The sequence below is a fragment of the Bombus vosnesenskii genome, unplaced genomic scaffold (assembly GCF_011952255.1).
Source record: "Bombus vosnesenskii isolate JDL3184/JDL3185 unplaced genomic scaffold, Bvos_JDL3184-5_v1.1 scf7180000013295, whole genome shotgun sequence".
NCBI classification, from domain to species: Eukaryota; Metazoa; Arthropoda; class Insecta; order Hymenoptera; family Apidae; genus Bombus; species Bombus vosnesenskii.
Genome location: NW_022882946.1, coordinates 4,678,089 through 4,705,667, shown reverse-complemented (window position 1 = coordinate 4,705,667; position 27,579 = coordinate 4,678,089). Strand labels below are relative to the sequence as shown.

The 27,579-nt window shown below is 36.4% G+C and overlaps 4 protein-coding genes across 9 annotated transcripts; 2 read left to right on the top strand and 2 right to left on the bottom strand.

The window, feature by feature from the left end:
* Positions 1-2,651: 2,651 nt before the first annotated feature.
* Positions 2,652-13,642, top strand: LOC117233302. Of its 2 annotated transcripts, none has more exons than XM_033493464.1 (3): positions 2,652-2,883; positions 10,627-11,869; positions 12,493-13,642. In XM_033493464.1, exons 2-3 carry the CDS (start codon positions 10,651-10,653, stop codon positions 12,654-12,656), a joined length of 1,383 nt encoding a protein of 460 aa, XP_033349355.1. In that variant the 5' UTR covers positions 2,652-2,883; positions 10,627-10,650; the 3' UTR covers positions 12,657-13,642. The 2 variants fall into 2 exon arrangements, with proteins under 2 accessions (XP_033349355.1, XP_033349354.1); XM_033493463.1 differs by lacking the exon at positions 2,652-2,883 and adding an exon at positions 8,237-8,888.
* Positions 13,643-15,038: 1,396 nt separating this feature from the next.
* On the bottom strand, positions 15,039-16,740 carry LOC117233317. Its single transcript, XM_033493499.1, has 2 exons — positions 16,477-16,740; positions 15,039-15,428 (listed from the first exon to the last, which is right to left on the bottom strand). The coding sequence occupies exons 1-2, from the start codon at positions 16,684-16,686 to the stop codon at positions 15,207-15,209; spliced, it is 432 nt and encodes a 143-aa protein (XP_033349390.1). The 5' UTR covers positions 16,687-16,740; the 3' UTR covers positions 15,039-15,206.
* A 2,624-nt stretch (positions 16,741-19,364) lies between these two features.
* Positions 19,365-22,590, bottom strand: LOC117233292 (probable isocitrate dehydrogenase [NAD] subunit alpha, mitochondrial). The gene is made up of 6 exons (XM_033493453.1): positions 22,409-22,590; positions 21,985-22,107; positions 21,109-21,281; positions 20,587-20,821; positions 20,227-20,505; positions 19,365-20,140 (listed from the first exon to the last, which is right to left on the bottom strand). Exons 1-6 carry the CDS (start codon positions 22,433-22,435, stop codon positions 19,901-19,903), a joined length of 1,077 nt encoding a protein of 358 aa, XP_033349344.1. The 5' UTR covers positions 22,436-22,590; the 3' UTR covers positions 19,365-19,900.
* Positions 22,591-23,078: 488 nt separating this feature from the next.
* LOC117233206 (heterogeneous nuclear ribonucleoprotein M) lies at positions 23,079-27,567 on the top strand. 5 transcript variants are annotated; one of them, XM_033493281.1, is made up of 10 exons: positions 23,079-23,126; positions 23,200-23,242; positions 23,522-23,894; positions 23,988-24,278; positions 24,364-24,610; positions 24,692-24,868; positions 24,946-25,385; positions 25,463-25,598; positions 25,715-25,791; positions 25,851-27,567. In XM_033493281.1, exons 2-9 carry the CDS (start codon positions 23,226-23,228, stop codon positions 25,768-25,770), a joined length of 1,737 nt encoding a protein of 578 aa, XP_033349172.1. In that variant the 5' UTR covers positions 23,079-23,126; positions 23,200-23,225; the 3' UTR covers positions 25,771-25,791; positions 25,851-27,567. The 5 variants fall into 5 exon arrangements, with proteins under 5 accessions (XP_033349172.1, XP_033349177.1, XP_033349173.1 ...); XM_033493286.1 differs by having other exon boundaries at positions 23,079-23,242; positions 24,976-25,095; positions 25,186-25,385; XM_033493285.1 differs by having other exon boundaries at positions 23,080-23,242; positions 24,946-25,095; positions 25,186-25,385.
* Positions 27,568-27,579: the final 12 nt, after the last annotated feature.

Below are 27,579 nucleotides of genomic sequence, written 5' to 3'. Positions count from 1 at the left end.
CAAGCATCTGGTTAAAATCGTTGTACCTTGACCCAGTCCATTGTATGGTTTGAGGTTCATATAAGTTGAGCTTATTTCTCGTCGATCGCAAAATAGAGTGCTATTATTATATGAAAAAGAAAACCAAGCAGTGCATTTTCTCGATACTCTGTGCTTTTTACGTGAACATTTCGTTTCCATAATAAAAATATGAAATTTTTGTAACTATTTGAAAGTATACTGAATCAGTATAGTAAATTTATATAGTTTTATCCTGCTTAAACAAATTGTATATTTTGTATGAATTAATATTTATTTCAAAACTCAGAACAGTTTGTAATAAAATCCAAAATAAAATTTAATATACGAACGCATAGCGTAATTATATTTTACAAAAAAATAAATACCGTAAAAATATTGTAAGGAATGAAGGCAACTTAATCTTTGCCTTTATATCGAAGCACAACCGGAAGTAAGTCTGGCTTAGGGCGGTGTGAGGAGTGTTACGAGAGCTTTCGCACATTACCCTTCGCAACAGGCCAATTAGCACCGTTTCAGGGTCTGATGTGAATGGTCATCTAACATCCACATGCAGTAGAACCTGTTACCAAGGACAATCCGTGTACTGTACGAAAAGTCTCATTGAACAATAAATATTTAGACCGATCTCGTATGGTCAATTATCTTTTTCAGGATTATTTACTCTCTCTTTGCATTTACTATTACTATATTACGATTACTATATAAGTAATGCTTCCTCATAAATTTAACTAATTATATCATAAGAAAATTTATTCTTACTTTCGTTATAATATAGATTTTTAAAATACATTTCCTGTACTTTGAAACATATAAATATGTACAGAAAGACCTTCAAGGTTTTGTTTCAAGTAATAGCCCTAAACTAAATCAAGTTAAATTTGGTATAACAATTCCTTATTTTATGTTCGTCCTTATCCCTCGATAACATATTAATATCTCGTATTTTATAAAGAAAATATGAGAATCTTCTAAGTGAAACGAAATAAGATAGCTTCTGATTAATTTGTTTAATTTTTTCCACGATCGGTAGGTTGAACGCGGAAATTAAATACGCACTATGCGTACCTATGCAAGCGTGGATTGATCCCTGATGCATTGAAAGCTGTATCGTGCATCGTATGTCCCCGTTCGCGGCTTAACAAAACGTGTTCGCTGCGTTCGAGGCAGTGAGGAATCTCTCGAAATTCTTTAAATTCTGAATCGAAACCATCGCACGGATCCCATTGCCATTTATCTGTTCGTGGAATTCAGCTCGTCGAAGAAAATTTGTTTGCCTGTGGTTGCTATACATTTCCTGGCAAAACAGCTATCTTTTTCCATTCCACTTCATACACCAACCTTCTTTCACATCTTTCATACGTATCTACTAGGGTAACTAAACATTAATTAAAATGCACATGGTTACAATTTTTTTCATAAGTTATTCCTTCAAGGTATTCGATAACTCTTCTTTTTTCTTTTAATATAAAATTAGGTAAAATTAGAAGACAATAGAATTAAAATTTTAGAAAACTGGCATGTGTAAATAATTATTTAAATTCGCAATAGTATAGAATAGCTACAAAAAGTATTTTCACAGTCCCTTATTTTACAATAAAGTATTCTTTATCAAGTGCTGTTTTTATTTTCATAGTAGCAAACTTTTGTCACCTTAAAGTATTACTAAATAAAAAGTTCGATATATTTGGATTTAATTAGTTAGTATGTAAGTTCTATAATAAATGTATGTGTAGGTGTGCAAAAATTTTTGTAAACATTGAATATTAGTTTATAAAAATCGTGATACAAGAGTATAATTTGAAGCCGAAACATGTGACCGAATTATTTATATTACCGCGTTCCGCCACGTTTCATCGCGTTCGTCTTCACAGTCGTTTCGAGTAATTTCAAGAAGAACGTCCACCGGTCCCATTTTAAGATAAACTGACAAAGGCACGCACGTTTCAATTCTGTGGTGCATTTAAAGATCGATATTCCAGTCGTACGCGAGCGGAGATTCTTCTTCGGCAGTGTAAACATATCCTCGATACGTCCGTGGAACGCAGTAAAGAGACGCGAAGAGACAGGCGAGCGAGGGTGGGAAGAAGCTACGGGTACAGGAGAAAGATTCTCTTTTGCCTATATCTGTTTTCCACTTTTTTCATCCCCGTAGCAAGGCTATGCTTGTATTCCTCTCTCTCGTCTTGTCTCTTTCTACCTTTTCGCTTCCTCTTTTTTTAATGCCGCCCTCTTGCTCTCATTCTCTCGTTCCTTTTTCCTTGCTCTGCCCTTCGTCCTTGTCCACCCGCCGTGGTCGATCTTACCGTCTCTTTCTTTCCATCCTCGTCTCAAAATGTGGCATTCAACAGGGCTTCTACGGTGCTTGCGGTGGTGCGGAATCCGCGCCGGTTTGCCGCGACGCGGGGTGCATCGGGGAAATGATGCGCAGATTGGCCGGATCATCTCAAAAACCACCACCCTCTGCCTCCAGCCCTCCTCCTACTACCATTCGTCCCCTCTGATTTCTCTTTCTCCCTCTTTCTCGCACTCTATATCATGCTTGTTCGCCCTCTCGCCCCCGTATCGCAGGTCCCTTGTTCCCTCTCTGTCATTCTCGTGCTCGTACTCTCGTCGTCGACGGTCGCCAGGGATGGAATACAACCCCCACTTTCGGCACCGCCGCCGAACAACCACCCTGCCGCCGCTGCCTGCCACGGTGCCCGACGACGAGTGACTGAGTCCTCCGATTATTATCTCATTTGCTGGCACGAGCAGCACGCGACGCTACTGTCGCTTCCCGTACGATCCGTAGATCGCTCGCCTCTGGATCACCGCCGAAGAGAACCGGAACCCGGGACCACCTGCCTGTCGCCGCGTGTATAGGTGAGTCGAACTTTTGTCTACCGATTCTTTTTATTTCCTTTACTTCATTATACAATTTCGAGTGTTAATTTCTTGTTTCGTAGATTCTTTTTATTTTTACTTTTATTTCTTTTCTTCGCCTTTTTGCATCTTTGCTCTTTTTTGAGATTGGTCGTTGATTTGTTCGAGGAACTTTTACGGTCTCTACCATGTGACCTGATCGCCTCTTCTTTGGTTGCGCGCAAGAGACGAATGCGTTGAAATCGTGCAAAATTGTTGAGATTAATGTAACATGCATGAAAGATGGTGTTTTGGGGAACGGTGTCGATTAAAATCGGTTAGTGTTCTTTATTTCGAGCTGATTGTTGGTTTGGAAGTTTATTCGATGCTTGATTTCACGAAGGATGGTACACGTGGGAAAATTTGATTTGTTGCGTAACGACTGTGGTGTTGATTGTGGTAAAACGAAGTGATGGGATGCGGCAAGTTGATTTAGAATAGTTTATTAATTAATTTCATATCTGTTGTTTGCAAAGAGGGTTATTCTGTGAAGTGCAGATATCATTATCAAATAAGTGTTCTCGGTTTCTCTTTTCTTTATGAGTTATTATTTGCATTGAAATAAGATTAGAAAAAATGTAAAAATGAATTGTGATTTATGATCGAGACAATGATTTATCCCACGTCGTGGTCAAATAATGATAGAAATAGAAAAAACGACGGTGAATATAAAAAATCGATTAAAAATTAGCATTAACGAGAGGATCCTGTGAGTATCACGTGACAAGTAATGAGAATTCATCTTACAATCCTAAATCGGCCCGTGCATCTTCCTTTGAACCGCGTGTACGACAGCACTGATAACGTGTTCGAAATGCAGTTTGCAAATTCACATCTGGGATAATAAAAAGAATTGTTTAATTTATTTCTATTAACTATTAATTATCGCTATTGATCTACACATTTGTTAGTCGAATTGATTACAATTATTATACTAATAAATAAAATAAATTATAATTTTCAATTGTTCATATATATCGAAAATCTTTAGCTATGCTTCGTTCCTTGAAAACGCGCATATTTCAATTGTTTCCGATATTCAATTGCATTTAAATTTTATAAACTTATAACCTGCATATCTTACATGTACACTAAGTTTTATTTGCAAGTCCAAGAATTAAAATTTTTAATCAAACGCTAGGTTAACACATCCTATTTTGAATGTTATATTTAACATATTATTGTTGGAACACGTAGCAATAGCGTTTTCGCGTACAAATACGGGTTTGTATACGCTGTTTCCCATATAGGTCCAGTCAATACTCAACTACATAGCGTTAATATGCATTTAAAACGGAAAGATTTGATAAAATAAACGTTCTTTCGAGAAAACAGAATATTGAAAGATTTAATACGAATACCCGCTATCTTCCTCAACGAACAATTTCTCACCAGAAGAATCTCGGTTGGCATCTCATCGAACCAATTAATCCTCCCTTTCTTCTATAATCTTTCGCGGTTATCGATTATACCGCAGTTTGTGCACCCTCGAAAGCATTCAAATCCCCTGGCCGTTCCTTCAAACCACGATACACCATCACGTACTAATCTTAAGCGCTAACGAAAGAGTTCGTATCGGTGCGCCAGCTTTATTTATTGCCGGTGTGTCATCGTTCTCTGCGTTTCGCGTCTTTCGTTGCGTGCGTGTTTCTCTTTTATTCCTTTTTTATGAATACACACAGAAAGAGGAAGAGAGGACCGTTCGAATTACGCAGAGAGTTCAACCGTAAAAAAACCTAGTTCTACTGCGACTGACATTTTTTTTCTCTATGTAAAGCGAGATCGTTCCGCGTCTGGTCGTAATAAAAATGTTTATGCTGACAGTAAAGAGATCGCCGCTACTCGAAGGGAGGACGAAGACACGGGAAGCGAAGAAACGAAGACGAATCGATTGAAATACCTGTCGAGGTTAACATTTAATTCGCCTTTGGTCTCGTATAATTGGTAAAAATCTCTTTCGACATTGCATTCGCTATTTTCTCATGCATAGATGTGGCTCTTTATCGCCCTTGTTAATCATTATTGTGCTTCGTTTTCACACGACCTCTGATCTAATATTCTTCTGCTTAGTTACGCGAGTCGAGAATTGGAAGTACGTTACGTAAAACTAATCGACCGTAAAGAAAAACAATATGCCAATTGCAGCGGATGCATGGTAATGACTCGAGTGACTCAAACTACTTATAATTACATAAAATTTGGCATTAGATGTTTGTAGCGAGAATATATCATGCGTTGCGTATTATGTATTATACTGTTGTGATATATAAAAAAGGAGGGAAGATACTTGTATGAAAAATAAGAACAATAGTATTTTGCTTGATCCCTTTGTTAATTGTGATGAAACGAAAGCTTTGAATTATTTTTCGACGGTCGCGAGGAAGACAATGATGGAGAGTAATCGACAAAGAGACCTGTGCAAAATTATTGACAGACAATGTACAATATACGAAGATGTGAACAGGAGAAGGACGCACAAGACAGGGTATAGTAGGAAAGAAATGAGTAAAGATAAAGGGAGATTTAAGGAGAAGGTACAGAAGTGTGAGATGATCAAAAACTAGGATCTACAAAAGACGAATAAATAAATAGAAGCAAGAACAGAGTAAACTCTTATTAAATGGGAAAGCAGATTATATTGAACGATATATGAAAAACGGGAAAACCAAGGATGAGGAACAAGAACACGAGACGCAATAAAACTGAAAGAAAGAAAGATACTTAGGAGACTTTTGGAAGAATAAAAGTAAACAGTAAAGATCAAGAAAATAAATAAAATAGAAACAGACGCGATAAAGCGAGGACCAAACACGCATGAAGAAGAATAAATAAAATATAACGGGTAAAAGAGCAATATACGATGCACGACAGATCCTTGCAGAAAGGGGTAAAACGAACCGGAAAAAAGGGGGAGTGAGGCCGAAGGTATACAAGCGGGTAAAGTACATAAAGAAGAAAGAAAACGAGAAATTAAGATGTGCAAGGGTGGGGGTGAAAGGGAAATCGTTCCAGAGAAAGGGTGGAAAGGAACGAATTAGGAAAAGAGAGGAGCGTACGTCGAATGGTTAGGGAAAGAGGCGGATGAGGGAGAATGGGAGGGAGGGTAGGGCGAAACGAGAGGAGCAGCAATGCAAATATTCGCGGCGACAGAGATTGAAACAATCCGCCAATTAGAATCGTCGACGTGAACGGGATTATGCAGATTCGCGGTGGGTGCGCGGACAGAACCAGAAACGGACTGGCAGCTGCCGCACCGTTCGCTTAATTCAATCCACCGAGTTGTCTTATGAATCGTAAACCGGCCTTCCCCTTCCGCATGAAACTGAAACTACGTCACGAGGAGACGGAAAGGAAAACGTCGTCGTCGTCGTCGTCGTCGTTGTCGTTGTCGTCGACGACGACGCCGAGCGACGCTTCGACCAACCGCAACGATTCGCCTCGAACGGAACGATAATGCAAGCCCGTAAAATTCCAAGGTTAGGACGAGCGCGATTCATTGCTCCATTATAGTCTTGCAGAGAGGTTAGTTGGACGAAAGAGTTAGTTGATGCGTTCAAGGGATGGGGAAGATTTTTTTATTCTGTATCTATTAAGAAAATTATACGTCATATACGTAATCGATGGTAAAGCAATCGATATCGTCAAAGAAAAAATTGGTTAACGCGTTACTTAGAGGATGGTTGAAAAGCTCCGGTCTCATGCGTGTTAGGGAGATCGTTGTACTGTGTAAGATGTTTTATGATGATAGGTGGTGATCAGTGACGTAAAAGAGATTGATACACAAAAGATGTTACATACTTTGATCTTTGGCTTTGCCTTGTGTTCCGTATTTCGTTTTACATCGGATTATTGTTTCATTATTCTATCACCTTCTCAGATAGGATAAAACGAAGACGGATAATTGAAGTACAATTTATTCATATTAAATTAATATTTATGTTTAATAAGCAATAATTTGCTGTAACATCATTGCAATTCTATTCGCAAGATTGGGATGCTTCTTTATTATTATTATTACGTTCTCTACTAAATAGTTGATTGAAATAATTAATAAGAATAATTCATAATAATATTGACTGTTAAAACGCTCATTAATTATTTTATCTTACATCGATATATATAGCAGCGAAGTATGTGATGCAATAAAGTGCATTTTCGATTATCACTTGTAAACGTATGCTTCAATTACAGGACATTAAACAGTGACAAGATCATTTGTTATACAATACATAGAAACGATATAGGAGATAAGAATCGAAGGATAACTGCAGAGAGGGAAATCGAGAAAGGAGAGAAATGTATATTGCAATTTTTAAAGGATACTTAAATAGAATATTACGAGGGTTGACGGTGAAAATGTGTTACCATTGACTTTTAGGGGCGAGAACCCAGCGGGAAATAAATTGTTTCGTACCAGAGAATCTCAAGTAAATACTCGCGGAGACTTTCCGGAAAGCTTCTTTATATTGCGCCGGTAATAGAATAAAGAACCGACCACGCAATGGAAATTCTCACTTTTTGCATAATTGACGTATCCTCGGGAGCATACCGGCACGTTGAATTATTTTATCTCGGGATAATGTGATTTAAATACAAGGGACTGAGAAGACGCTGTAACGTTTCCATAAAGTATAGGGGGATGTAAATTTTGCTGCAGTTTCTTCGCTTCTTTCTCGGCGTGAATTTTTTACAACGTTATGGAAAGATGAAACAAAAGTATATGGAAGAAAGAGATAAAAAAGAAAACAGAGGAAAAAAGGATTGAGTAAAGTGGCTACAACGATCTCGTGATTAATGTTCTAGAAATGTAAGATCTCTTCCGCGGTCGGTGTAATTCAAGCTTGGTTAAACCAGCGCGACCGCTGAATTTCATGACGCAGCCAGCCTTTAAAATTTCCTGTTTAAGAAGACCACGATGTAAGGCAATGGAAACGCGTCGCTATTGTCTTTCATCGCAACCATCACGGAGGGAAAAAAATCGTTTCGCGTCTCCAGGGATTCTTCAGAAGTCCCACGTATCTGAGCCTTTAGAGTCGCCTTGTTTTCTCGACACAGTCTGTGTCAACATTTTACCATTCAAATGGTTAAGTAAATACAAGATCAATCACAATATGAGATTTTCATAAAGAAAATAGCAACTTTAATCTTATTGTGCAAGAAACAAGTAACTTTACGATGATATAATATGATCTTTTTTGTTTTTCAAGATCTTCAAGAAAAACTTCCACTGCCTTTTAAACGCGTTTAGAATTTTCTTCTGAATAATTAAAAACTCCTCAATGTTGAAAGGAGTACAGAAGTCGTTTCCATTCCTTCCATCAAAGACTGTTATTTCTTCCTTCTTCGTGCCGCATAACGAGCAAATAATATTCGCCAATATACGTAGAAAGCGTAACCAGGTCCATTTCACTCTCGCTTCTGACAGAAATCAAAAGATTTTCACCGTTCGATGTTCAACAACGATAGAGACGGCACGGGAATTATGGACGCGCTGCAATGAGAACCGACGACGAGAGCCCGTATTTATCACGAAGAGTAAAACTGACAGCAGTCCATTTCCTGTTCGTCCTGCCTGTCTGGCTGAACATATCTCCTGACGAAACAACGTGGACGCCGTTTGTTTGGGAAACAATGGACCGAAACAATACCCAATCCCTCCTCGGTGCGCGGACACGGATACAGACCACCATTCTGCTTTCCACGCCCCGTTACACTCTTCTCTCTTTCTATCGATGAAAGAATCTCGCCAGGGACCTGGAAGACTTCACGGATTCTCGCCAATGGACAGTAAAAATTTTCCTCTCGTCGCTTCGTCACTCGCATTAACAGTTGTCTGTCGTTCTCGTTTATTCCAACGCCTAAAACTGTTTACAAAAAGTCGCCCTCTGATTCCTCCGTCGCGATGAAGAAGATTTTCATCGGAATATTAACGACTCGAGAATACCGGCCTGGAGATAATGCAAAACGTATGTTCTCGAATTTATTCTTTTTTCCAAAAAATACTTGCAAGCACGTTTCGTCTTTGCGAATGCAAATATACTTTATACTCTATTTACAATGTGACACTGTATACATAGAAAGTTTCGGAGTTATAGGTTAATCAAACGCACAGTGGTAGAGGATCATAGAAGAAATAATTTTTGATTAAAAGAAACGAGTTTGATTTATCTTTCGTTACAAAGGCTTAAAAGTGTAGGTTTTAGAAGCCTGTGAGCGAGCAACCTGTTATACACGAGTCGTACGCGCAATGATTCGGTAAAGAAAAACGGAGCAAAGTGTTGAGTTACTTATAATATTTTTGAAGGATGCCGTTATTGACTGTATTAATTACCATAGAAATCTAAGTATGAGCATAAAATAGTATAATCTGTGTACTAAATAATACGCAATTTATTATTTAAAACTTTATTAAAATGGCAAGTGCAATCGATCGAAGTTATATTTAAAAATAACTTGGATATATATTTATTAGAAATCCTCGTAGAATCGCACGATTATCAAAACGCGAAATAAATGACGAATACATGGAAACTGATATCAGGAGTTTAAATATTAAAAAAGTGGAAATTTCTCACTTAAGTCGTATGTTCTGTTTAATCTGGAAAAATCAAAAATACACGATAACTTAGGATAAAGTAAATGCAAATCAATGAAATTGTAACTATATCAATAACGAAAATCAGTATGTAGGGAACACTTCCTTACTAATTACTAATTGTTCCTGATGCGACTGTTCATACGAACGTGGCACGAAGTTTGATTGAAATACCTACGATCGTAGATTCTCGTTAATGATTTCTCGGGAATTCCTTGCAAGACATTCGTGCGAAACCGAACGTGCACTTGACAGAAATTAGTAATCCTTAATGGATGATGCGACGCAAGCCCTAGTATTACTCATCCCTTTAGCCAGTCATAGGCGTTGCCTGCTGCTCTTAGACTTAACAACGGCGGATATTCAATTAATTTCAGAAGACAATAGTAGCGCGTCTCTGCTCCGAGGATTGTACGTACTTACCTACAACGATCTTCCATGCGTTCGATTATTGTTGGGAACCAAGCAGATGTGTAGTATTCCAAGATTTAGCTGTGTTGAATGTTCGAACTACCAAACTCATCGCAGGGTTGCTATGTTAGCTCTATATGTATGATTGTACATTCTTTATTTTGGAATATCGTTTGCTTTTATTCGCTTCATTCCCCAGAATGCAAAGAATCAAAGTTACCTTCCAGGAGTATTATTTATATTTGAAATAGTTTTGATAATATTTGCATATCATTTAATACAATATGTTGGAAAATAGAATATATCTTCTGGATAGAATAACATTAAATGTCATTTGGTTAGAGAAAATATTGAAAAATTGTTAAATACTTAACGTAAAGAATTTATTAGAAATTCAAAACGAAACAATTTTCTAATCTAAAATCAATATTACAGATATTACCACAATCTATAGTCGCTTTTGCGTTGACACATCAGATACAAGAGATTCCTTTCTTTCTATTTAAAATAATGTCAAATCGAAATTCTACACTACACTCGATCAAACTAATAATAACCTCCATATCAAAATTTTGTCACAAGTTGTCCTCAAATACTTACAATGAATTTTAACCGTGAATGCAAACGAACATCCGCGGAATATTTCAATCACGAACCCTTGCTATCTGCTTCTTTTTAACATTTTGTGACTTCTCCAGTGCTCATCTTCGAAAACCAGAAACATGACGACGACCACAGGCGATCCGTCGACTCTGAAGAGTCCAGCCTCGCTCTCCGGCGGCGATTTGGTGTCCCGCCTTCTAGCAGCGACTCCTCCATACCTGTACAACGTGCCCTTAACACCGCATAGCTTCTTCTTCAGCGAGATGTTGCGTTCGTTTGTGCAAGCAAAGACGGAAGTATCATCGGCGAACAACACGACGAGCGTACCTCGACGTCGCAAAAGATCTTGGCGAGACGCTCGGGATCGTCCGTTGGAATTAACCACGAAAGAAAGACAACATCATCACCATCACCATCACTCGCAGCACCAACAGCAGCAACAGCCGCCGGATAAATATTTCCATACTCAACAGCAGCCACAGCAAGCGGAGACGCGACTGGAGAACGGAAGTAAGCAAAGCGACGGCTACGACACCGCAAGTAAAGTGGGCAACTTCGAGCAGAAGCCAAACTTCGGGACAGACATTTTGAAACCGGTGGATGAAAATAAATCTGAGTTTAGCAAGCAGAGTAAGAGCTTTTTCGACGAACGACCTCGTCACTTTGAGCAGGCCCAACCACCGGAAAACATGTTCGCCAGTGAACTGCAGAAAGTCAAGCCGGAGGAGTCTCACTCTAGCGACCGTAAGAATTGCAATTACAGCGACAGAAGCCCGTACGATGATCGTACGAAGAGCGCGATTGGCAATCAAGAGCTACCGCCCCTGTTATCAGATCAGAAGAAGCTCGATTTCTCGAGGACCTTTTTGCCCAGCCTTCCAGGAAGGGGCTGCGATATGCTTCCGGGCGTGAAAGGATTCGGTCTGCCCGGGAACGTCACCAACCCGGAATTCCTCCCTGGTCCACTTTGGTATCCGCCTTATCCAATGCCTCAATCATATCCTGGCATCGATCCTCTACACTTCTTCATCGACCTTCGCGTATCCGGCCATATCTGGGATCGCAAGTTGAGCGAGAGGCAACTGCCCTTCAAAGGCAAGCACTGTTCCGCCTTCAGTGTGCCACAATCCAAGGAATATAATAGCAATCGACCGTTAAATTTGACGAGAGACGAGGCTAGCACGTCTAGGAACAGCGAGGAAAATCTACGTGGCACTAATTATATTTTGAGACACTTGACTAGGACGTACAGGGACATTGGCCAGGCACGGAAAGCAACCAGGAGCGAAACATCGACTTCTGGCGAGAGCGAAGACAGTTCAAAGGACATTGATAATAGTGGGTGTTAATAATTGTTTGTTGCATGATTGGTGTTTTTGTTACGATTCGTTTCTATTTTCTTAATACAGTTGAAGTAACTCGTGTTCTGACATGGTGTTTTAATGTAACTAAACGTGTGCGATTGTATAGAGAATTATTTGTTTGTTCTCATCGTTAAAGATCTAAATTTGTTTATTATTAAAAGTCTAAATGTTTCTAACACAGATCGGACTGTGAAAGATTACGATAGTGAACAAGAAAGAGATCTTTTTAGAAAGAAATCAACGTTAAAATTACAATACTGCTTATAAGGGATTATTCTGTAATTTTGTTTCGACTGGACAGCTTTTGAGGCTCGAAGTAAAAGTTAACTTGAATTTCAAATCAAATGATTTCAACTATCGACAAGAGTAATGACAATAGTAGTAAAAATGACGATTCCATACGGTGCAAAGTTAATATTCACAAATGAGAAACAGGATATTCGCAATTAATCTCGTCATGAACTAGATAAATCTCATTATGTCATATGAAATGCTTTCTCGTATAAAATTTGAAAAATGTTCGTATTATACGTAATATTGATTTCTTAGAAGAACGTATCTCTAATTAATTAAGCTTTTGTGTGTTACAAAATGCAGACGAAAGATCTCCAAAACCGGAAGAAATCTCGGTTGCGTCCACAAGTCCGGAAGAAGAGAGGAAGGATCTTCGAGCGTTGATAGGGTTGGAACTGGTGGTGGATTATGTGAAAGAGCCGAAGGGAGATACCTCGAACGAGCAGAATTCGCAAGTAACCGAATAACTCGTGAAAATCGAACGATTCTCTTTCGTTCTTGACTGTATAAATAGATGTAGCTCCGACACTTACAATCTCAGCTGGTTCTCACTCGACTACGTCGTTCATATAGAATGTTTAAAAATTGAAATTCCATGACTTTTTTCATTCGTTGCGAAACAATCAAATTCAACAGATTGTCAATTTGACAAAAAATTGCATAATTATTTAACGATATCTCTTATTTAAAAAAAAAATTTATTTCACAGTCGATACCATAGATCGAATTTTATCCTTTACGATTCTTTATAGCATTTAGAAACTTCATTGTAGTCATTTCTCTAGTCAAATGTAAATTGTTCGGTTGACAATGTGTTAATGTCCCTTTGAATTATACACGGTGTCAAAGAATGTTAATAGCGAAAGAACATGGAATATCTTGCTATTTTTCTGAGATATTCCTCCCACTAATTCGTTTCGTCTTCTCTTTTTCTTTATTTTCGATGTGAATATTTAGAGACAACCTTGTACATTTAGAAACGATACATTGAAAAACTAGCAGCCTCGAACTTTCATCGGTGCTATCAATTGCGTAAATGTGGATGTGGCTGCCCTAATCTGACAGACCAAGCAATACATAAGCCTGCTATCTATTCACGCTCAATACGCAACTGAACAGCGTGAGACTTACGACATTTTTTAATATCGCAGTTTAGTCACGGTACTTTCCAGATACATTGAGTTTTTCATTCAGCAATCTGTACCACCGTGTCTGTCGTTCTTTGAAGACTCTTCCTATCTTACACTCGAGACTCGGCTCGAAAGAGTCATTTTCTACCAAGGAGGATCTTAGAGATCCCTTGCGGGCCGGAAACGCTCTGCTACGAATTCAACTATATGTGATATGCGGTGTACATATTATAGTAGCGTTCTATTGTATCTATATGTATTAATAGAAATCATTCGACCTGTATATTAAACGTAATAAAAGTAATGCGATTCAATCACGTGAACGAATTCGTATTCTTTCGAAAATTACCGTAGACCATTTTATATCCTACATTGCGGCAAGCTTTCTACCGCTGATTGTACCTTTAATATTAATTCCTCTTTTATAATAGCTAACTTAACAAAATTTTGCTCAAATATTAAAACTGCAAAATCTTTCAAAATAGAACTGTCTTTTCCGCGTTTTTCTGCTAATAAAAAGCAATTGATTAAAAATCACTTCGGTAGACTTAGAAACTTACGAACACTCTCATATACTCAATCACAAAAACCACAAAATAATTCAAACATTTAATTATGAAATCCTATCGAATAGACAATAAAACTTACGAAATGTTCAACTGCGAAAACCAACTACTAAATTATAGAGATGAAAATACTTACGACATATCCGATTACAAGAACAAAAAAAAAAAAAAAGACAAGATTAAGAAAACGACAGAGAAATATTTCTGCTCTGGATCAACTGCACGAGCTTACGATCGTAAGTTACGTCCAACACACGAACTTAAAGGTACATTCTCACGAGTATCATCTAAGTACGAATGGACTGAATGCTCGTTGAGCTCGAGGTCGATCTTTCAAAGTGAAACAGAAGAAGGAAGGATGATACAGTCTACGGCACATGCCGCTCCTTCACCTTGCTGAATGCATCGGCACTCGTTATAATTGGGAGTACCCTCGAAGGAACGCACACAGAAAGGGAACGTCATATTCAGCCGGATATGGTCACACCCTCGCCCCCATCAGTCTCTTGACGTTATTTGACTAATAAACTTCTATCCAGGGTTCTCCTTCATCGATCGAGATACTGTTTCCCGGTTTCGTCTCTCTGTCTATCGTTGTCGACACGGCTCTCTTTGACACGGCCGTTGACAGAGTACAATTAGGGGAACCGAGTCCCCGATATGTATGCGCAGAATGACAAGAGATACGTGGCTTTTAGGGACGAGGGCAAATCTGACGGGAGATATCGATCTGCCGACTCATTTGCAAAGGCTGAATGGAAAAGTTCGTCGACGTGTTTGCGGCCGATTAGATAGATGAAGATGCGTTTCCAATGTGGATTTCCATTGGGTGATCGTTCGAGAAATTCTTTTGTTCTGATATTCTTTGGTGATTAATTGTCTCGAAGTATCTGCTAACTTTTCCTTCACTTTTCTTTATGCAAGTTTGATTTATTTCAACTTATTTCGATGAAAATTCGAGAAAAATGCAATGGAAATTGTAGGAAATTAAATAGCGTTAAATCTCTCTAACTTTCGGAAAGAAGAATCTCGCGAGCTTTACATTAATTCTTTAGAAATTAAAATTTTTCTTTTTTAACTATTACTAAAATTTTTTCACTTTTACGGAAATTCAGGATCGACGTTATAGATCTCAAAAAACGTAAAATATTTGAATAAACGTTATTTATTTATCTCATCTCTAAATATTACGATCGGGGTTTTAATCTTTCCAGTAAGAAAAATAGTACGTAATTATCAATTTATGTTTTATAAAATTATCAGTTTATTTTTATCACACTGTGTGTAGTATTCACGCTCGTTCGTATACCTGATAAATTCCTCAAACAGTATCGTGATTAGCGATAACGCGAAGCTCCAAGATCACTTCACCCTTGTTGTTCCTATCGATTTTCACCATTTTGCGGTTCACCTCCGGGACCATGATAATATCATCTGATCCGACTCTCTTAACAGGTGCTTCGACTAATTTGTAACGCGTGATCGGTACCTCCTCTTTGTTCACTTCCATGACCGGCTTTTCCGGCGCGACAAGCGTGTACACCTAATTTCAACATGATACATGATTAGTACGTGCATTGGTATCTGCACCTACGTGGAAAATTTTTCGATTAATAGAATTAATAGATACGAGGTTCATACGACTTCAATTTACGATTGTTATCGATGTCCAATTTACTGATTATTGGAAAAAGTGATTCTCTGAAAAAATTGGACTCGTCAGAATTGTCAATTTTTTTTTAATTCTGTAATGAAACAGTCAGTGACGTTCTATCAAGAAGAAAACACTATTCTAATTGATGTTTCTTTGTGTTCGGTTGTTTTATGCCATAATTTCACTTTAATTGCTTTTCGAGAGCATTAAAAAGAAAGCAATTTAAACAATATGAAACATAAATTCCCTCGGTATTTCGGTGAATTGGTATGAATTCTCTAAATGATATAACGCGAAAGACAATCACGTACTTTATATAATTAATTAATTTTGTATTTTTGTATTTTTAACAATTGATAAAAGAACGATCGACAAAAATTATTTATTTTGTGTAGAATTCATGATTCTACTGGTATTAATTTTCCACAATTTCATCATGAATAAAATATATTATGACAATAAACATAATGGAAACATCATTTGAACGAAGAAATATACAGAGTCGGGGATAGAAATAAAGGTAGTGGAAGTAGGTATCAACGAAGATTAATCGAACTAATAATTTCTTTAAGTTTCTCTTATTATATGTATATTTCTATAGTATATTATTTAATAAATAATTGAAGCTAATAATTTACGTCTTTGCGTAAATAAGCCATATTTAACGAAACTTCGTTGACACTCGTTTCCATCACCTGTCCACTTCTTTTTGTTCTCGATTACAAATTGTTTGCAAATACGTTACGTAACTGTGTTACGAAACAAACTCTATATTCTGCTTTTATTCGCTGTAAAAATCGAACGACAATCTTCACGATCCTTATCTCTACATTTTTTCGACCGCAATAGAAAGATGTTAGATAAATACTATCCATTATCGCAACAATCCCAATCGATGTATTTAAAGGTAAAATTTCACAGGAACGAATCGACTTACCTTTTTAACAGGATGTATCTTACTATCAGGATCGCTTGAGTCCCCAGCAAAGAAACTCAGATCCAAATCCCGCGAAGATTGCTCATTCGGAACGGGGAAAGTTAAGTCGTCGTATCGATTCTGGTCCAGAGTCGGCAAATAATAAACTCGTCCATTAACGACAACTACGAACGTCGCCAGGATGCTCACAAATATCCAACCGTTCTTCATCGTTTTGCGTACTCAGAGAGAACTACGAGTTAGAGGGCCGTGTGCTCGACGAAGAAAAGTAATAAAAAAAAAAAAAGAACTTTCCTCGTGACAGCTGACAGATCCATTAATCCATCGTAAGGCGATTACAGACCATTCTTTCGAATGATTAATTAAGAGTACAATCTGCCAACGGACGAAGAAACGAATGATAATTTCCTATTGGTCTAATTGTAAACGAAGAGTTGTTTCGTGTGGTCAGAAAGACGAATATACTTTTTTTCCTTTTTTTTTTCATCAGGAAGCTTTGTATTATATTAAAAAGTGGAGGCGTGTTGTTTTGTTATTTCGCAACAATGGCTAAAAATTGAGTACGAATGGAGTTCAAAATATTTTTATGCTGCCGACGGGTTTATTTCGCTATCTATGAAACATTTTTCGTCGACAGTAATGGATCCGTTTTGAAGCATCCAATTATGAGGAAGTTGAAGTTCATTCATTCTATGAAATCAATAACTTTTAATAGTTGAGCCTGAGTTTTATGAAAAATAGTATAAAAAAGCGAAATTTTGACACGAACATTTTAAACGATAGTGATACACTATAGTGATATAGTGACCATTCAAACAGTTAATTACACGTACAGTAGACCTCTGTTTATTTGACTTTGTCGGAGAACCAAATAATTTATATAAAATAGAATTTATATCAGAAATTCACCGATACTTCCTACTGTCTATGATTTCTCGTTCACGTAATAGAAATGCATGTTCAAATAATAGAAACCAACCGGCAGGAATTTCTGTGCGTAATCGGACACTAACTAAAATTGCGGTCAAACGAATGGAGTTCGTATAAACGAAGCTCTACTGTGCGTATATTATACTTATACTGCTTTAAGATCGTTTCTAAATTTCCATAATGTGTTCTCATAATTCTTTCTCCAATAAGACAAATTCATCGTGTATCGTTCGTCACTTTCGTAGAACTTTCTTTGCTAACAGACTGACAGCTAATAAATGTCATTACTTTGAATACGACAGACAAGCTGCGGCGAGGAAAACACCGGTGCAACACTTGCGCGAAACCATTAACATAGGAAGAGAGTAGAAAAGAAGAAGGAGAAAGAGAAAGAGAGAATATTGAGCAGAAAAATCGTAACTGCTCCGTCAGCAGCTTTTTACATTTCTGTTTGACGGTTCTCCGAAACGATCAGGCCCAGCGATTATGAACACTGAGACGGAAAATAAATCGCGGAACTCTAAACTGAGAGCGTCGCGTATTCATGGGGGTAGATACCGATAGATCCCCGATTTATTGTTCGCGTTCGAACCGGCGTCCGCTTTAAAGGCAGAAAACACGGTTTTCACTCGTAAAGGGGTGAAAGCGAACCGGGGGCGCGCGGGGCATGAAAATAGGTGAGGGGAAGAGGTGAGCGGGTGTGCATGTGCATTATTGGAACGCGACGAGAGATTAAAAACGACTTTTTCCAAAGGATCGGTTCCATTGACTGGGGTGCATTGCGGCAAGTCCTGAATAATGCATGAAATTTGTTCCCCAGAATCGAATCGTTTCTCGTCACCGCCAGCACCGGAACAAGAGAGCGAGCATAAATCTAAATAATTTCAACCCTCGAATTTTTATTATTCCTATGACTACGTCTGCGCCTCCGCGCTGAATATGCATGCCTTGCTTTCCGCACTTCGGCCTCGAGTGTTCCACCTTTTGTGTAACCAGCCCTTCGCCACAACTGATGATGCACCTTGCGACTACCCCGGTCGCCGATACCGCTTAAATCGTCAACACACTGGTTAATTTTCTGTCTAAAACGAAATTAAATAAACGATTGCTTAGAAATCAGTGTTCTGGACGATCGAACAATCTTCGGTAAGCCGAAAGAGAATTAAGGCGAAACTAGCATCTTGTCCTGTAGAATTGATTTGACAGATTTGACTAGTCGGCTCGTAAATGTAAGCTTTCGTTAATATCGTAATTAGAGAATATTTGTTTTGGTAAGAAATATTTCGAAAGGCTAAGAAAGAAAAGATTCATATGTATTGAAAATTTAGTGATTCTATATATCATAGTTGAACAGAAAATTTAATATCAAAAATTTACAAGAGGTCAGTCATTATTCACTCGAGGAATCTCGATAAATCACAGAAAGTATTAACGAGCAGCGAAGATGACACCGGATCTTCCCCCATCCCATCCTCTTCTTTTGCCTGTGAAATATAGCCGACAACTTTTCTCATACTCGAGAATTTTCTTTAGAAGCATACTGTACTACGGAGGAAAGAGTAGAGGAAAGGGGAAGTTATAAAGTGTCCAAGACGGACGCTATAACAATATTGCAAAGGATAAAATTATGTAGCGTTTATACCACAAGAATTATATTTTTTACAATAAATATTTCGTAAGAACATCAGAAATGAAAATTAGCATAATTAAAAAATTCCCATCTTATGATATTCATACGAATATTAATATCTATAAATACGTTTGATTGTAAAAATAAATCTAAATTTTCATATTTTTTAATTTTATTCAAATATTACTGTAAATAAAAACACAAAAAATAATGAGTTATGTAACAATATGAATTACATTTCTGAAAAATTATTGTTAGTAGCATTATTTTTCAATATTTATAATTATATTCACAAACGATCTATAGGTCAAATAATGGACACAACACATAGAATCCATAACATTTTATTTACGTGTAATACTGCGCAATATGTTACTTCTTGAAACTCTTCCTCGCGGCACACATTATCAACAACTTCATTCTAAGGTATTGTACAGAATTCCTAAATTAATTTACATGTTTACTTTTTACAGATTCTATTAGAATCTTTCTTTTACAATAAGCAAGTATGACAATCATACATATACGTGTATTCAGTCGCATTGCAATAATATCGTATTAAATGCTATTACACATTAACAAATCTACAAATGTTGAGTAACATCAAGTTTTACAATAAACTAATTCAAGTACTCAACAAATTATCTAAATGAGTGCAAATAGAAATGAAAAGGATATCCTTTACCTACATTGAACATCTCTGCAATTCAATCAAATAAATTGCACATACATTTTGAAGGAACACATTGAAAAAAATTTCGAAAAAAGAAACAAATTACAAAGATATTTAAAAACAACGTTTTACATCACATGTATTATTTCTACGAGTATTTGGCAGTTTATACCCAATAAATTTTATATCATCTATTTAGCTAATGCTGAAACCTTTTTGCAAATTTCATTAGTGTATTCACTGCATTTTGCAGATCCACCAAGATCTCCAGTTAAATGTTTGCCTTCTTTAATAGTGTCATAAGCAGAAATTTCGATCAGTTTAGCATGTTCATTTAGCCCCATATATTTAAGCATCATTACAGCAGAGAGTAATAATGCTGTAGGATTCGCTTTATCTTGACCTGCTATATCTGGAGCAGTTCCATGCACCTATTTTGGGACGAAATTATTATCAAATCACGCCCTATCGTATTATAATTATATTATAAAAGAAATATACAATTTTGTCTACTCACAGATTCAAACAATGCACCATTCAGACCAATATTTCCACTTGGTGTAAGACCAAGTCCTCCTACAAGTCCAGCACACATATCAGATAAAATATCACCATATAAATTAGGCATTACAAGTACATCGTATTGACTAGGATCTTGAACCATGTTTAAGCATACTGTATCTAAATATCTTTCTTCAAATTTAATAGAGGGAAATTTTTGTGCAGCTTCTCTACAACACCTTAAGAACAAACCATCTGACATTCTCATTATATTTGCTTTATGTACAGCAGTCACCTATTAAGGAAATTAATAGTTGTCTAAAATATTTGTTAGCTTCTTTTTTTAAGTTAATTTTTGAATAAGTAGATTAAAAACCTTTTTTCTATTATTATCCTGAGCATATTGGAAAGCAAATTCTGCTACTCGACTGGAAGCTTCCTCTGTAATCAATTTAATTGATTGTACAACTCCTTCTACAATTTCATGTTCTATACCAGAGTATTCTCCTTCTGTATTTTCTCTGATAGTGACAACATCAACATTGTCATATAATGTCTTATATCCTTCCAAGGAACGGCATGGTCGAACATTGGCATATAAATTAAATTCTCTGAAAAAAAGAATAAAAATAAAAGAAAGAAATATATAAATATAAATTGTCGAAATATATAAATTATCGAATAGTTTTAAATCCTTGCTACAGTCTACACTAAAGCAGCCTACACTACTTCAAATAATTACATGTTTACATTGACATTTGTAATTATGTAACTTAAACAACTCATAACAAATATATGAAGATTGAGACAATAATACAAAGACTGAGACAATATGGATGGATGTTTGAAGTAGATACACTTAACTATTCTTAATTACACAAGATAAAAGTAGGCTTACTTTCTTAATGCAAGATTTAAAGATCTATGTCCTTTTCCTATAGGTGTCATCAATGGTCCTTTCAGACCAATTTTATTTCTGTTAACTGAATCAATGGCAGCTTGTGGGATACCAAATTTTCCATCTGGACCTTTTACCGGTGTTACATCAACAGATTCCCACTCTATGGGTACCTGGTATTTAAGATAATATTACAAGTATATGTGAATGCATACGAAGAAATACAAAATGTTTGGGTACAATCTTATCTAACATTGGATACATTCATCTTTATTAGTGCTGCTATATGAAAGAATAAACTGTATAGGTATATATTAACATACATATAGATACTAACAGTTGAGTAACAGTGTTATGCAATACATGATATATGAGTGATACTATTAAAGTTTCTTCATTCATGCTGAAAAATAGTACATTGTTGTTTCTCAATATTAAAACTATTATGCATCATTATTACACATATAAATGAAAACAAATTAATAATCTCATGCATTTATTTGAAATTCACAAAATATACACTGTGTTTATAAAAAATATACAAATTAAAAAGAACATACCCTGGCTACAACAAGAGCAGACTGAATTAGCCTACAATTGGATCAACCTGTATAAGAGTAAGATTAAAATAAACTCCTTAAGGTTACTAGTAGGACACTTAGGGTCACCTTGTAAGGTTCAAACCACAAATAATGAAAAAATTAAAACAGTTACTCAAAATGTAATATCTACTGTGCAAAAATGTAACAGAAATGTCAAAGTGGACACATGTTATCAATATACTTCCATTCGACTGATAAGACATGCAATTACCTAGAAATATCGTGCATAATGAAAACTGTTAACATATAAAATTATTTGTGAAAACCATTTTACCTTGGCAGCATCGAAAATCTTTTGTACTGCAGTTGAAATTTCGGGTCCGATACCATCTCCGGGAATAAGTGTGCATTTGTGAACTTTATTGCTGTAAAAACGGACACAGCCAATTTTGGGGACCTGTTAATCAAATATCAATAAGATTGATAATTATTAATAAAAGAACACGCGGAATACTACTATATTTCGTAAAGAAAGATAGTACGAAGGTGGTACTGAGAAACTGATATAATGTCAAAGGAGGAAAGAAAAATTATAAATGATATAAGGAAAAGAGATAGTTTGCCAAGCTGTTAGAGCCCTCAGCAGAAAGATATAACCAAGATATGAAATATTCTAACCTCATTGTTTGAGAAGGATCACAATTACGTGTAGGACACTTATTGTTTTTAGAATTTCTGGATTGACACGTGTTACTTACTGCATTTCGTATCCACTGTGCTGCCATTCTCTTTGTAAATTTTATAATAAAAACAAGAACTTCCACCACCCAAAATTGTTGCGCACGTCAGAAGCAGCACCAAAAACCCAGAGATGTGAAATGAATCACAGTTGTGATTGGTTCCCGCGAAACGATGTCTTCTGCTATTCGGGAACGGAACATAATGGTCGATAGTATCGAACATGACGAGTGGCTCCACATATACCGACATTTTGATTTACAAGATAATGACTAAGGGCAAATTTATTTTCAATAATTGAGATTGTCTTTTCAAACTTTTTTTTATCATTTTTCAAACAATAAACTATCGAAATAAGAATATGAAATAATAAACATTCTTGTAACATTAAAAAAAAATTTATTTAATTTAAATATGAATATTGATACGTGAATTTTGATTGGCTACACAATCGAGTTTTAATTTTTCCGAAGACAATAGCTCGAGTTTGAAACTTCTCAATCAGTTATTTTCAAATGTTTAATAATCACAATCGTGTAATGTTTTCTAAATATGAAATATAATTTATACTTGCAACGTAGAAGGGTAGCAACGTAATATCATAGAAATATTATAATCAAATGATTTTTATAGTTTTATTCGTATTTTTTTAAATAAGAACTTATTTTGAATACAGTAGTTTCCGGTATGGTTTAGCATTTCCTCGGACGGCCATTTTATAGGACGCTTCACCGTCGCGTATGTTTGCTTATTCGGTATCTTTTACTCTTTTTAACGAATAAACTATTTATATGTTCTTTAAATAATTTAGTTTATTCAGTGCAAAAAGCGTTGACAATGATTAAGCAAGAGGAGTAAGTATAAAATTGATATTTATAATAATTCATTGTCTATTCTTTGTCGGCGTGGAGAATCATGTACAATTAACACAAACCGACGCTAGTACATTTTCAACATATCAGCAGTATACATTTTTTTTAGCAAGTATTTATTGAATCACTCAATTTAGTTAAAATTTATACAAATTATATATTGAAAAACATAATAAAAGTTGTAGGTACATATATTAATAAGCAACAGTAAAACGTGTTTTCTCTTACACGTTAGTTCTATATAATCTTGTTAAATATTAGGGGTCAAGTACAGAATAACGAGGAGAGAGATCGAAGTAGAGAACGTGATCGTAACAGGAGAGCGGAACGACAAAATCGCATAAATTCTACAAGCCGTGATCGTAGTAGGGAACGAAACGATCGCGGTCGAAAAGCTTCAGATCGACGAATCTATGTATCAAACATTCCCTATGATTTTCGCTGGCAAGATCTTAAAGATTTATTCAGAACAGAAGTTGGTAAAGTTGCTCATGTCGAACTTTTTACTGACGAGAATGACAAACCAAGAGGTTGTGGTATTGTTGAATTTGAAGATTCAGACTCGGTAAAAATTGCTGTAGAAAAAATGCATCGGTATGATATTAAAGGGAGAAAGCTGGTCGTCAAAGAGGTAGTTAGTATATTGTTATTTTTTCAACTTCCTTACAACTTGGATGGGTACCATGCAATCAGTGTTAAGGACATATTTAATATTTATGTATTTTAGGACTTTGATGTTGAACGGGACAAATATGGCCGATTAGCAACAGCTCGTAACAATGAAAGAGTTCGTGATGATAGATTTAGGGATCCGCCAAGGCCACAAGGTGGTGGGCGTCAAAATATGAATGTTCCTGCTGGTGGAGGTGGTGGTGGTGGAGGCGGTGGCGGCGGCGGTGGTGGCGGTGGTGGTGGTGGTGGAGATAGCAAATTTGGGAATACCTATGGTCTAAGTACTCAGTTTTTAGAATCTTTAGGTATTAATGGACCTTTAGTTACTAGAGTATTCGTAGCAAATGTAAGTATATCTTGTGATACAGTTTGTATAATATTGACAAATTAAGTATGTGAAAGTTTATTAAGTTATTACTTTGCATATTTAGCTTGACTACAAAGTGGATGAAAAGAAATTATTAGAAGTGTTTAAATTAGCTGGTAAAGTACTACATGTTGAATTAGGAAAAGATAAAGATGGAAAATCTCGAGGATTTGGAGTGGTAGAATATGACCATCCAGTAGAATCTGTACAAGCTATATCAATGCTTCATAATCAGCAACTTTATGATAGACGTATGACTGTGAGACTTGACAGAGCAAATGAACCAGACATGCCACCAAAATTACCAGAAGGTACCTTCTTATTTCCTAAGAAATATTTTATTTTGTTATATAAACATATAAAAATGAAAATTGATATCAATTCCAAAATAGGGTTAAAGGGAATTGGAATGGGTCTTGGAGCTGGTGGTAATAGATTAATGGATGTAGCTAGAAACATTCCTAATGTACAAGCAAATAATCCACCTGTTGTGAATCCTATTTCTGCTCCTGTGTTGGCTGCTGGTGCTTTTGGAGCTGGTTTAAACAATGTTGTGCCGGCACAGTTAGGTGAGTCTTACTATAAATGTAATATATAAAATAGGATAGATAGAGAATCTGACAATGATATATTTATATACCTATAGCATCTGCATTGACAAATTCAAATGCTGCAGCTCTTCAAGCAAGTCTTGCTGGAGGTCTAAGCGCTAACCTGACCACCAGTTCTTTGCTGAATTCGTCGTTAACAAATGAGTTGGCTTCTAACTTAAATAATTTCGGCGGAGGAGTTGGAGGTTTGTCTAATTTACAAGCCTCTTTAGCTGGTGGACAAGGCAACAATTCATTTGCGCCGCGAGGCTTATCTAAAATGGACAATGATGTAGGCTTTGGTGGAAACAATGCTTTTGGTGGTTCTAACTTCGGTGGTGGCAGAGATTTTGACGGTGGATTCAACAGAGGGGACAACGATCGTGTTCCTGGTGGAGGTGGTGGCTTTGCTGGAAATCAAGGTCAAGGAGGAGGTGGGAACAGACAGAATACTAATGGTTCTCGGCCGATGTCAGACACTATTCTTATAGGAAATGTATGTACTTTTCTTAATTTGTACACAATAACTAATACATGTATGTATATTTGTAAACATAAAGATAATTGTAACAGCTCCCACCAAACACAACATGGCAAATGTTGAGAGACAAATTTCAAGATGTCGGAGAGGTGAAATTTGCTGAAATGCGGGGAACTGACATGGGCATGGTACGATTCGCATCTGAATGGGATGCTGAACGCGCTGTGTGTATCCTTTTAAAAAATATGCTAATAGTATAAATCAGTTTTGTCTATTTAAGAGAATATGCATTTTGAAGGGCATGTATCATTTTAAAGATTTTTCTTAATAATTTTTATATATAGCTATGATGAATCGGTCACGTATCGATGGTAGGACGATTGATGTTCGTCTCTACTAAAATCTGGGGAATACACTCAAGGTAACATTAATAGAGAACCTCTGCAGAATTTGATGCTTAACAATAATTTATTGATGCAGCGAGAGGAGACTGGGTGTTCGTATGTCGTCTGCAGGATTGTTCCGCTCCTGGTGACAATACTTGAAATTCATCCTAGTAGTGTGGCAGAACTTAGGACAGTGGGTGAGAAGTATCTGTCGTTGGAAGATCAACAGTTGTTTTATGCCTACTTCAACGTTGAAACACTCATTGGCTGCCGATGATCACCCTTCCTTGCTACAACTATTTCATTCGAAATTCTTTTACCAGATTATCGTTCCTTTTTACAGTGGAAGTCTACTAATTGTTCACTCCTAAATCGATCTTTTTGAGTGATCGACATATAGTTTAGTTGTTAGATTTAGGTTCATAATGTTCTACGTAATCTGTAGGTTTTTCAGTATATAGGTTTATGATATTTACAGTAATTATCAAATGTAGCTTGTAAGTTTATTTCTTAGTTCTCACGAGAGATCAATCGATTTCCCCACATTCCGGTTGAACATGACGCTTTGGTCATTCGCGGAGTGGTTTATCGATCAGGGACAGATTAATCTTTCAAGCATAAATATTAAAGCGATATAGTTGTTACGGATTTTACAAGTTAAAGTTTATCCATGTATGATAGATACTTTCATGCACAATCCTACACACATCGTGGACGTGTGTCGATTTGTTTGTGGTATCGGTCGCACTCTATTCTTGTATCTAATACATAGTGATACATCATGGCTCAACAGGGGACTGTATTGTTTTCATTATAGTTCTGCGATCTGATCTTTTATTCGTCGCGTCATATCGTTTTAGTAATTTGGAGATTCAAGTGTAGCGGAGCATACAAAATTTTAGTTGTCATTAGGAAGGTCCCTTCCAATTCGCTCGTTTCGAGACTTCAGCGAACGAACATTGGATGACTTTATACCCAAAATTTGGCAGAATTTGTCTTACATATTGTGCATCAATCATATGTTTACCAAAAAATACAAAATATTTGTGTAAAAAACCAATAATTTTTAATATCTGTCGGTTTTTACAAAGTGCAAATAGAGGCTTTTCACAGCTAATTTTATATACATATTCTTTGGTAAACATATTTCCTCTCGCTATGTAGATCTCGAGGAACATTCTGCGCATTGTATAACACTCTTGTATAACCACAACATCATGACAGTGATTGAATAAAATCCAAATCCGTTTTGACTACAAAAAAATATGCTGGTCGTTGTGTTTTATTTCTGTGTTGTTGTGATTCTTTATACTTTAAGCAGGTTTAAGCTGTGTATATGCATTGGCATAGAGGATATTGTTTCCGCTACTTTTACATGTGCAATACATTTACCTAGAACGAGTTTTTTCAAATGTATTGCACTTAAGCAGAAATTTCTGCTTAAAAAATGTATAACTGTAGATATTAGTACTCCCTGCTTACTTTTGAGATTTATAAACTTCACTATCTGTGAGGCATGAATATTTGTTTACATCGCAGGTGAGATATTTTTCAGGTGATTGTGGTTTTCTATTCCTCTATGATGAATATATATTTCAAGAAGGAATAATTTGCTTGAAATTTATCAAATATTTGTTCCTTCATTAATGGCTACTGGAATGCATTGTTAATGTGATATTCGAATTATCAAGTTACATGTGGTACTCTTCTTTCGAAGATTGTTAAAAATTTATGCTATTGTTTGAAATAGTGGATTAACAGGTTTTGGGAAAATTAAAACTGTGGACGGTAATATAGTATTTCGTTTCTAACACTGTGGTTGA

Excerpts from the sequence above, each read along its gene's own strand:
- LOC117233302 (XM_033493463.1), top strand. Across the intron at positions 11,870-12,492 it reads TTCAAAGGACATTGATAATA|ACGAAAGATCTCCAAAACCG; the intron begins GTGGGTGTTAAT and ends TACAAAATGCAG.
- LOC117233317 (XM_033493499.1), bottom strand. The coding sequence starts at position 16,686 with ATGAAGAACGGTTGGATATTTGTGAGCATCCTGGCGACGTTCGTAGTT. Across the intron at positions 15,429-16,476 it reads AGATACATCCTGTTAAAAAG|GTGTACACGCTTGTCGCGCC; the intron begins GTAAGTCGATTC and ends TGTTGAAATTAG.
- LOC117233292 (XM_033493453.1), bottom strand. The coding sequence starts at position 22,435 with ATGGCAGCACAGTGGATACGAAATGCA. Across the intron at positions 21,282-21,984 it reads AGATTTTCGATGCTGCCAAG|GTACCCATAGAGTGGGAATC; the intron begins GTAAAATGGTTT and ends CTTAAATACCAG. Across the intron at positions 20,141-20,226 it reads ATGGTGCATTGTTTGAATCT|GTGCATGGAACTGCTCCAGA; the intron begins GTGAGTAGACAA and ends GTCCCAAAATAG.
- LOC117233206 (XM_033493281.1), top strand. Across the intron at positions 24,611-24,691 it reads GCCACCAAAATTACCAGAAG|GGTTAAAGGGAATTGGAATG; the intron begins GTACCTTCTTAT and ends ATTCCAAAATAG. Across the intron at positions 24,869-24,945 it reads TGTTGTGCCGGCACAGTTAG|CATCTGCATTGACAAATTCA; the intron begins GTGAGTCTTACT and ends ATATACCTATAG.